This window comes from Egretta garzetta, unplaced genomic scaffold (genome assembly GCF_000687185.1).
Source record: "Egretta garzetta isolate BGI_Z169 unplaced genomic scaffold, ASM68718v1 scaffold56, whole genome shotgun sequence".
NCBI classification, from domain to species: Eukaryota; Metazoa; Chordata; class Aves; order Pelecaniformes; family Ardeidae; genus Egretta; species Egretta garzetta.
In genome coordinates, this window is record NW_009260182.1 from 1,383,235 (window position 1) to 1,394,935 (window position 11,701).

General features: G+C 40.5%; 1 protein-coding gene across 1 annotated transcript; it reads right to left on the reverse strand.

Moving 5' to 3' along the window:
• Positions 1-444: 444 nt before the first annotated feature.
• Positions 445-6,104, reverse strand: LOC104128998 (mannose-binding protein-like). The gene is given in 8 exon segments (XM_009641856.2): positions 445-615; positions 618-817; positions 2,469-2,558; positions 3,191-3,309; positions 4,531-4,593; positions 4,595-4,689; positions 5,846-5,977; positions 6,075-6,104. Coding segments are annotated over 8 exon segments (900 nt in total).
• Between the last annotated feature and the right edge of the window lie 5,597 nt (positions 6,105-11,701).

Genomic DNA, 11,701 nt, shown 5'->3' on the forward strand with positions numbered 1-11,701 from the left:
TGAAATAACATAGGACTGTATGCACTGTCCATTATTTACATGATCAAAGAATGTATCAGAGGCAATATGTGGAGAGTAATCTCTCCAAGTTTACAACTCAGCTCAAAGACAGAACATGTAAAATTTTTGTATTAGTTTCAAGATTATTAAAAAATGCTTCCCTCATGCTGCACTTAGGAGGGACTCATAGGAAGGTATAACAACCAGCCTGCTGAGCATGCCCAAATTTATCAGCCTTACTACCACTACGATAAACACAATTTAATTAATAATCATGAAAAAAAAATCTGTGGTTTTTTTAGGAGATGCAAAACTGAATGTCAAAGAGAAAACAATTATAAATACACTCTGGTTCTGATTATGCCAGGCCACCTTTATGGGAACTAATGGGTTCTATATTAACCACAAAACCAAGAGCAAAAACTTTGGGATATCTTAGACTCATCAGCTCAAGAATTCACAAATAATTAAGGCATGTGGATTTGAAAAATTAATATAATTCCATTTTCCAGAGTCTTGTATCACTGTACAGTCTTTATTTTCCAGATTATTTGGTTGTCCAACATTCCAGTTTCTGTAAGTTACAGCCCCTCCATTGAGATCCATGAACCTGCCCCTTCAGTCTGTTCATCAGATGTCCCCATATAAACCTGCTTTGAAGGTCTTATTGAGTCTTTTAAAGCTCTATTCCCAGCCTCATTCCTAGGAGAGGCAAGTACACTTCCGCTTTTGCACAAAGGGATTTTCCCCTGATGAAACTATCTTCCAGTTGAGACAAATATTTTACCGATACTCTTGATGTTCTTTAAAATCAAAGCTAGAAACAAAAGTGAACATAATTGTATTATACTAAAAAATGATAGTACTGTAGTTATTTATTCCTATCACGATGATACTTCAGAAGTAGCTAATACCAGCTATAAATTGACTGTTTGCTGAAAAAGTAGGCACAATCCAATAGAAGTAAAACAAAATAGACACCTGGAAATACTGAGCCCACACTTCAAGAAAACTGGAATTTCACAATAAACTGGATCATAAGTCTTGTTCTAATGTTTCCAGTTCATATAGTATTACAGCTCTTGAATCAGGATCCAAAGGAATTCACACTCAAATTGCAAGCATGACAAAAATAGCTTGACAGGTTTCAATGCAATAATCACAGATCAGCTAAAATAATCCAAAGGAATTGAGCTGCAATTAGGAGATCTTCTGTATCCATCAGCTTTATCACAGAAAGCAGAGTTGAGGGGCTGTAATGAAATTCAGGGTTTAAAGCAACAGAGCAGAAAGAGGAGACATTGGGACAGCTTTAGCGAGCCTGGGAAACCGGGTATTTCTCCAGAAAATATAAATTATCTTAGGAGAAGTATGAATATATAGCTCATGTGCTTGACAGGCTTTCATAAAAAGCCAGTGGAAAGTGAAGCTCCTGTTCATTTAGCAGACGAAACTGCTAGCAGAAATTCTTTTAAAACACAGTTGCTGTCTTTAATGGGCAGGTTATGTTATCTTATTGTGGTTAACAGGTTTCTGGGACTGCTGTGAAAGGAGTCTACCACCTTACAACAATGATACAAAACCTGGGACCTATGCATGTTTACATTTCCCCTGACGTTGTGGGAACGGTACCAGCACAGCGCTCTGTGGGCAGGGAACCCCCCCACGCTCCCGTGCCAGGTAAAACCTCCTCGGCAGTTTCAGGCGCCCTTTTCTAGGGTGCTGACACATGAGCACAGGAGGACAAAAGGGAGATGGCGGAAGAGATTACTGCTGCCAGCTGTTCAGCCTCTCTGTGCTATTCAATTTCTTGCCCCAATTTCAGGTTACTTTCAGGCTTTACACACAACTATAGTTTCAAAGTTGTGCTTTCTCCAGGGAAGACATCCCCCCTTGGAAGGATGGCCGGTGGGTGGTGTGGAGCTATATGACTTTGTTCTGCTGATGCTCGTGATGCGACAAATTGCAGCCTATGTCACTTCCTCCCAGTTAAGTTAAGAACAATGATGGACCTTGTGCTTTCCTAATGCAGCATTTGTACCAGGGCTCGTAATGCACTGATGAGATGTTCTTTCAGAGTTTTCACACAGTATCTCTTGAGAAATTACTTGCAGCCAGGCCAAGACAGACAACATCCCAATCCATATCTACTCATAGAAAATTAACTAGAAGTGAGGCAGTAAGAGAAATGTAATGCAATGCTTAAAGCACAACAGCTGATCCTGCAGTCCATGTAGCAAAAGCCCCTGTCCTTTATGTTGGCAAAGTGATCCTTAAAGTTTGGGAGGTCAGTTCAGGAAGGACATATTCAGTGAGACAGCATTTAATTAATGACCATCTCCCATGAGCAACACAAGAGAAATTTGTAATATTTGCTTCAACCTACTGTTTTCAGACCCTTCTCCAGCACAAGCATGTTCATAATTTTACCCGTCCAAACCCCAAAATAATAAATGATTGGACCTTACCTTTTTTGTTTCTGCTTAGTTCAGCCTCCAAAACCTGTACTTTTGTTTCCAAAGCAGTTACTTGTCTCTGCAGGTCATTGGTTACCACGACTAGGAGTTAAAGACGTTATTTAGCAATTTATATTAAAATGACTACACAACAACTGCCTCCGAGATGCTTAGTTCTCCTGTAACCTGATGCCACATAAGAGACCTATTTGGTTTCCAGAGAAGGAAACCACAGGCCACATTGCAGATTCGTTCCATGGGAATTTGTCCCACGGGGAGAGCTTTATCCCTGACCCAGATGAATACTTGGGTGGGCTTTGAATTCTCAGGACTGCCAAGTCATCTTCTATTGAGAGGGAAAAGCCCAGTTCTCAAACTCAAAACACATATGTAAACATTTTTAAATTAATTAAAGTTGAAGTAAAAAATACATGAACAGGCAAAGAATGAAAGAAAAAGTGCTGTTCATAATATAAGAGAGGGTTTATTATTTCACTGACAGACAAGAACAAACTAGTGACTCATTCCAGACACCTTTTTTCCCCCCAGTTCTGTTGGCCAACTCATCTCCTGTGTAACAGATGCTTTATTTTTCTGCTCCTCACACTTCTGGAAATCACACCTTTTCTCAAATTATGTTATAAGAACACCAGACATTAACACAAATATTTTTTTGAAAATATACTAAAAGTTTGAAAACCAGATTAGAGAAACATGAGAATTTTTTTTCTTACTTTTCTTAATCCCATGTTCTTTTTCTCTTTTCTCTCACTGTGGTCCTGAATCTCCTTTTATTCCCAGAGGTCCCGCTTTTCCTGGGAAACTCTGTAGACCTCTCAATCCTTCTCCTAGAGTTTGATTTTAAATAAAATCGTTTAAATGTTTTCTAAGTTTTTTTCCCACTATGTTTTCTTAGTGCTTAGAGAGAGTACCAAACACCAACTCCTTTCCCTCCTCCCCCAGAAAGATAAAAACATCTCAGGAAAACTGAGTTGTTCCCGTGGAAAGCTTCATTTGCTAGGAAATGCATTACTTTTTGATGAAAAATTCTTTACTACACCTATTTACGGCACTGAAAATCTAATGGAATAAATGTTGTCTCATGTTATTGCAGAGGTAGGCATTCTCTAAAGCCAGAAAGCCAATGTACTTCAGCTGTAAGCCAATCACACATCATAACATATGCTCTAGAAAATTAGCTAAATCATAAATTAAGAATATTTCTGAAGCAGTTTGTTGAAATGGATAGTGCCGGCTTTCCTTATTTCAACCATGAAATTGCAGAGAGCATACTGAGGGTATGCAGACCAGAAATGTCTATACAGAATATCAATATGCCACTGAAATTTTATGTCATAGTTCAGATCAAGTGGTATTGATAATGATGGGAGTTTACTTGGAGGTTGAAAAGCAATTATCCAATTCCAAGATGTGTGGTATACACATGATAACAGAGACAGGGTACCGTAAGAAAGTATACGGTTCCTTGTATACTTATTAAGTGTTTGGACAGAAACTATGATTTGGCAACTCAGGAGAGCAGGTGACTTGGTTCTACCATGTGACAGAAAGCACTTGCTGATCTATTTGCTGTTTGCAGCAGCGCGTGAAAGAAGTGACCTCACTAACAAATCATGCCTTGGGGGCATTCTCTTGTTGGAACTTAGTGAGTATGAAACAATCAAGTTAGGACCATCAGATTTCTGGTTTTGAGAGCTGGTCCCTGGAAAGAAAAAGCAATAATCATCCAGTAGGGTATCGTAGGAAACTCTAAGTGATTCGGAGTACAAATGGTACAGTCAGATCTCATTACATCTCTGTTTTATGGGCTGCTGTGAAAATGTATTGTATTTTTTTATTTATTAAAAGCCAAGTATTTATAGAAGCCTTATAAGTGCAGAAAGCATTTTCAGCTTCCTGAAATTGTGTAGAGCCCAGAAAAGGTTAATGCGGCAGAAGAAAAGGAGAGAAGTAAAAAGAGAAAATGAAAGAATGAAGGAGGCATGAAACAAGACTAAAGGGATGATAAGGAGCGTCCAAAATGCAATATTGCTAAACGGTCATAGCTCCTTGTTCTCCCTTTTCACCTTTGGGACCATCTCTTCCATCTCTGCCTGGTAAGCTTCTGCATGAGCAGAAATGGGCAGGAATAAATTTTCTCTTCAGGTTTACCTGTGTTAACTGAACTTGCTACCATCAACAGTGAAAGCCAAAGTACCAAGGCATTGAAAGGCTGAAGAAGAGTCATTGCTAAGTCCACAGATCTGTGACAAATCAAGCAGAGTGATTTCATAAATTTCTTCGTTTAAAGGGTTGCCTAGGACAGAGTTGCCTGCATTGCCTAGGAAATAACAGTCCTGCCTTCAGCCAAAAGACCAAGAACAAGGGGTGATGTTTGAACCATTTTGTCTAGCCTCTGGTTGTATCTTTATGTATGGAAACTAGAAAAGAAACAAACAAGCTTATAAGACTCTGAAAATCTGAAGGTGTAATGAAAATACTTAATATAGCAACAGTCATCAGTCAATCCTACCATGCTGCAAATCCACTTCAATGTTCTGTTCATTGTATGTCTAAATTTAAAGCTTTTCTCTTCATGCCAAATGAGTCATACAGTATTCCACTTTGGGAAGAATCCTGAACTCTTCAGCTGTTGTATTTACACTGGGACTCTTCTTTCCACTGTATCAGGATTGCCGTATGCCTAAGCTTAGAGTGATTAAGCTGTTTCTCTTGATAGCATCTGCACTACTAGCACACACACGTAGCTTAAAGGACAAGAAGCTTAAGTGCATTTAAGTAGTAATGATCTGATTGCCTCCCAATTTTTCCTTTCAGACCTTGTTTATTAATAATACATCTTTCTGCCTCAGTATTATGCCTCAGAGCCAAAGTCCTCTTGGATCCCAGATCTGCAATACTTTGCTGCCCTCTCTGAGCAGAAGAACAGTAACAGGCAGTAACATTGTAAGGCAAAGCTCTGCATGGCATTCTGACAAGTTGCACCACAGGAATTGCCCTTAATTTTAATATGAGGGTCAAATTTGAGGCAATCGTTTCCCACATATTCTGTGTTTAACTGGAAAAAAATAAAGTGGAACTACCACAAACACAAGCTGACAAACTTTTATAGTAAATAAACCACATACTGAAGTCAATTGGCCTTGTTTTCTCCCAGTTCTACCAAGTAAAATGAAAAACAAGCGTAAGGGACAGAATGCTATTACACTGATAGATCACGTCCTGCTAACAGTCCTCCTCATCAGCTTGCCATCCTCAGGTAGGGCAGCGTACAAAAGTCCTTCCTAACCAGCCTATCTGCACCTGGAAGGGTTGCATGGCCTCAGTACGGTCAAATACTTATCACAGCAAAAGAGATCTTTACTTACCAACACCTTTACGTGATCAGCACACAGTGAAACTCTTATCGCACCACTGGCTTCCCTGACAACCAGCACAACAGAACGTAGTAGAGAAGAAATGGAACAGAAACCTGCTGGGTTTTTACCATGAAGATGACCCTGCCAAAATTAAAAAAAAAAAATATATAAAAAAAATCCTCTAAATTTCTACTAAAAGCCGTAATTTTGTTCTTTATTTTGGAAGGAGGTTGCTTACTGGCTTATCTCCATCTTGCACAATCCTCATGATTGCCTACCTCAATCTTACCACCCCTATTTACAGGTACTGCATATGACATTCTGGGAGTGAGCCCTTTGCTCTTTGCCTGGCCTTGGACAGACATTGGCTCCGTTACAATACAAATGAACAACCAAAAAGTCAGAACAATTGCAGGCACTGAAAGTTTTGACCGTAAGGTTTTTCCCCTTTATTCAGTCAATGGATTAATTTTTGAGTAACCTAGGAGAAGGAAGGATATTTGAGGCTTGCTTGACTGCAATGACTGCCTTTCCTGCAACGTACTCTGAATTATCCCTGGAAAAAAACTTGGCCGACTCAAACATACCCATTTATGTTTAAAAATGGGATGTGGGATTTGGAAAAAACAACATGAGGTGAAAGAATATATCTTTAAACTTTTAAGTAAATCAGTTACTACTTGTCTTCTTTTAATGTTAACGATTCAGTTAGTGATTAGAATAAACTTCTCAATAGACCTTGCAGTGTCCAGCTGGCTATGGTGCCATTGTGTGGACTTGAAAAGTACAGCAACAAGAATAGTGTGTGTGATATTGCCACATGTAGCTCTGCAAAATAAATATCATGAAATAGAATGCTGAGGAAGAGACATCTCGGGCAATTCTGCTTGCAGAAAGCTTCCTTACCCAGAGGAAGGTCTGTTAGACATCTCCAGCTGCAAAAACCAATTCAAACTCTCCATCACTGCAGTAGTGTCAGGAGTGATTTTGTTCCCAAGATCCCATTTCTGGGGCTGCTGTTCTCTGGTGTAGTGGCATCAGATAGAGATGACAACTGCAGGCTGTCAGGCTGCCTTTGTGCCTTTCCTGTTCAGGAGCTGGAATAAATTTAGTCTCAGTAAAAATAAAATGAAAACATCAGTTCAGAGCAGTGCTATTGTCAGCCATGATTTGATAAAAACATTGTATAACCAACAGCATTAAAGAGACATTTGGAATTGAAGATCTATTTTTTTTAAATAGGAAGTTGAAATTTCCACACTGACCTTTGCTATTTTGGCCAAGAGCCAAATGTGGTATCTATATGCTGTCAACACATGGCATCCAGGGCTCATCTTGTAACCCTGTAACCCACAAAAATGTCTGGTTTGTGGAGTGTCTGTTGAACTTCCCTGAAGGTTGCTTGCCTGCAAAAGCAGAAGTACAAAGCAGATAGGATTCTCAGCAATTTCCCCACCCCTAGGTTCTCTCCGGGTCAGGACTCCATCTTGCTGAAACACGGGTTATCACACAGCAGAAATTGTATTAAACTGTGGCAAATGCAGCATGTTATAGCAGTATCCAAATCTACAGAATTATTGCAAATTCATGCATCAAGTGGCAAATAAAAATCGTGAGGGCAAGTAGCTTAGTATTCACAAATTATTAAACATCTTTCTTCATTGGATTTGTAATTTCATTTTCTATCACCTTATTTCTATACAGCTATCCCTTCTCCAGAATTATTGGGTTCTCCTGATTCCCAGTTTGAGTACTGAGTTCTTTACTATGTAGATCCTTGAATGTACCTTCTTTCTGCATATCATTCATTTGGGGGAACGGTCTTATCCCTGGCTGCTCTTTGATACGTGGTGCAGCTCTCTGCAGATTTCCTTGGAGAAGCAAGCAGCTCGGCACATGAGAACACTTGGCTTTTGAAGTTTCAAACTTGCCTTTGGAGCCATCAGTTTTGAGTACTCTTCACCAGCAGCAACATCATATGGGAATAACAGAAGTGGGAACTATATCCAATTATTTTCATCACAGCATAGCAGGGTGACAGCTTCTAGACACTTGCAAAAGAATATATGGCTAAAGCAGTGGATAGAAATGCACAGCCAACTCATTGATTCACTTTGATGTCAGACCAACAGAGTGCTCTTATCCCCAAGCCAGGAGTTTACAAAGTATTTCAAACTTTTCATTGAGTTAGATAGGGTCAGGATTAAAGACTTTTGAAGAACAAAACCCCAGGAATAACCTTGTTTCAGAAAAACCTCAGACCAGACATGATGGAGCACCATTCTTAATAGGTGCTCATACAGTGAGTTTACAATTAGAGCTCTTAGATATAAAGTGGAAGATATCCTGTGCAGGATCTTTTTCTTCTGAATCAGTAGTGATTTATCCCTTGCCTGTGTAAGCTACCATGCCTCCATACTTCTGCACAGTAAGAAGAACGGAGCAGAGCTGAAGCTCTTAATTTATTTCTTTTCACTCGGCAGCCTGCCACAGAGACCATGCAGATGAACAGTTGCTTCCCATTTTGGCCTGGTACCCTGATTAATGATAAAATTTTTGGATGTTCTGTGTACACTCTGTATATAAAGAGCAAGGTAAAAATATTAGCTGCTTGTGAGAGAGGAGGGAATTTATATAGCAGGACACACTAGGAACAATGCCGTAGTAATAACACAGATAAGTAGGAATAGGAATAGCACTGTAATTATTATTACAGAGTCTCACCCGTTGTTCATGGTAGAAGTTAGATGGCATAAGCATCAATATGCATAATACTCTGAGTTCATGTCTATGTATAGAAATAAAGACGTAATCAAGCAGATCCCAGCAAGTTTCCAGTGGACATGAAGTCAGATGTTCTTTAATTTATTTTTCTGTCCTGGGCCAGACAGCTGACAAACTAGGAATAAAGTGGAATTTTCTACCACCTTCTGCTCCCTCAAACTTTAAATGGCTGCATATTAGTCTGGACCTAAACTTACAAACCAAAACCTATTCCTGTTTCTTATTAAAAACAGACTTTGCAGAGGTGCTGAGTCTGTACTTTGCAGTTTGCAAGAGCGAGCATATAATCTCCATAGAAGCTGTAAGAGAGTGGACAGTTCTGAAGCAGGCCAGACCAAAAAAACCCAGACAACCTGCTTAACCCAGAAATTCTCTTTGATATTTGGAGTTCACAATTCACACAGGAATCCTCACTCAGGGTGCTGACTATTAAGAACACACACACTGAGTTTCTCCTCCTCTTTTGAAAATTTGCTGACTGAGCTTCCTGCCACCTGAGCTAAAAGACATCTGAGCTTTAAAAGCATGAGATTCAGAAAGAAGATAACATCGAGATGCTATTCTTACCATCAGCTGTTCTGCTTTGTAGTAAAATCTCTGCAATGTAGGTAGTCAAACAACTTCTGTCTTTACCTTCATAGGGATGTAAGGGACCTTATACATTTGTAATGTACCTGTGTATGGGCTATCCATCACTCAAGAAAAGTTTTTATCCAGCCACCAGGCCACTTTTCACCCAACTTTCTGTTTGACTTCTGCAAACAATGCATTACTTAGTGCAACTGGAAAACTAACCACAGTGCAAACCTGTATTTACACCTTTACATTTGAGAGCAGCCACAATCTTGTCCCAATATCAGAAGAATTAGGGAGCTAGAGACAGAGGATTTTGCGGGTTTTTTTTTCTGCCCACATACAAAGATAAATCACAGTGCTTCACGATAAAACCACAATTTACACCTTGATATTTACTCAACTGAATCAAACAAAAAATATACTGATGCTTACACAGGTGTATGGTGTGCCAAACTGTTCAGTGCTATATTGCTCTGGGCAAGAAGTGGTTAAATCTTGCCATTAAAAAGGAAAAAACCAAACCCAAATGCCATTCACACAAAGTTCAGAGCACATAATCTAACTATTGGGCTAATGGGATCTATAGACTAATGGGGAATTTCTGCCCTTCATTCACCTTGGAGGAACGGGAACCTTGCTCTTTTCCTTTGCTTTTCTTTCATTCTCTGTAAATGAAAAATGAACGGAATGGGATTATTTTCTGTTCAGATTGCTTCAAACACCTCGCCTTCCTGTTTCTTAATGATTCTAGAAAAGATTCAAAGTCATAGTAGGGTCTTCAGGACCTGCATTTGCACAGCTGATCCAGAAGTACTTAACATGGGAAACAACAGAGCTAACTAGGGAAGTGAAAGCACAGCCAATAATGAATAAAGTGGCCTGTAAGTGACCTCTGGTGGACAACAAGAACAGTGTTAAATTTGTTTGCTTTGTGTTTTTCAGAAGAGTAGTTTATCCATTTAACTAGCTTGCATCCATTCGGCTGCATAAGAGTGGTCCTTTTAGGGCATGTCAGTCGTTCCAAAAACCGCCAGTATTTCCCAGGTTGGGTGAGGTGGTGGAATCTATTGCTTCCAGCACAGCTGTTGATCACAGCCACCGTACTCAGTCCTAAGGACTTTTATAGTTACATAGTACAATACAGAATGTCCCCAAGGACCTTATCCTATTCCCAACTAAGTATATTTAAAGAGAATTGTAAGCTCGGGAGTCCATTTTGATCTCATGGCTTGAAAAGGCTTCCAGCGCTGGGTTTTGGGGCCCATGTTTGCAGAGTGCACGCACAGTCTGAGACACCACAAACTTTGTGCAGATCCATGCAGGACCACAAACTCCCTTTTGGTAATTAGACTTGTTTTCCCTTCCTACCATTTCCTGATTTCCACCTGGAGCTAACACTCCCATAGCTTCTCGCACAGGTCTAACAATAGATATGGGAGATGGTTTGCTGTACAGAACTAACACACTGAAATTGTTCCCAAGGAAAACCAGTCTGTCTTGGCAACAGTTGTCCTGGCAACTAAGTCTCCTCGCAGAGGATGATGGCCACTGATCCGTGGAAACCTATCTGTGAGTCATTTTTCTCAGAGACCAGAGGGGCTAGGGAATAGAGCTGCAGAGCCTCCACCGCCCGGCTCTCCCCCCTCAGTCATATTGAGAGGGAACTCCCACCAGCCAAAGAGGTTAACTGAAATTGTGCCTCTTGAACATAGGTCCAGGATGTACTAATTACAAGGCATATTAATAGCAGCATCCTTACAGACATTTTTTTTTTTTTTCCCTTTAGCTAGTCATGTTAAGGACTGGCTTAACTCCCCATCAGGAGATGAACACTGCACTGGAAAAATCACATCAGAATATAAGTCAACACAGTCACGAGAGTACTAAGCAGAGCACGTTTCTGTCTAAGTAGTTTTCAGTGGGAAAGCTTTGAAGAGCTGTGCAGCTTTTGATTTCATATCTTACATGGGGAGTGACCCAGGTGCTCATCAGGGCTAGCACTGCTCCAGGAAGGCTGTGCTGCACTTGTACCCACGCAGCCCCAGACCTGAGCCTAAAGGAAACCTAAGGCTTGTAACAAGGAGCTCAAATGGTGGCCTTTTGCCTTGGGCAGTGTTCCCATGGCTCAGCTCTCCCTGAGTGCCTGTTACAACTTGAATGCTCTTTCTGCAAATTAATGCCTTTGGGACAGAGCGCATGCTCTGTTAATCGTTGCTCCTTGTCCTGTACCATGTATGCCTAGCACTCATTGAAATGGTTAGAAACACAAAAGCAAAAATGCCTCCTTTTCAACACTAGGTGCAAGAGCACAACATACAAAGCCTCACTTCCCAGCCAAAGCCTGCTGTTGTCTTTTCCCCCTTCCACTCCCACCTCTCACACTCCCTTACCTCAACACCTCCTGGAAAGGTCTGAAGTCTCCCACAAGGTGAGCCTCACTTGGTTGCAGCCACGGGGCTCTCACGCCAGGACAGGGGCACGAGGAGGACGAGCAGCCCTTTGGCC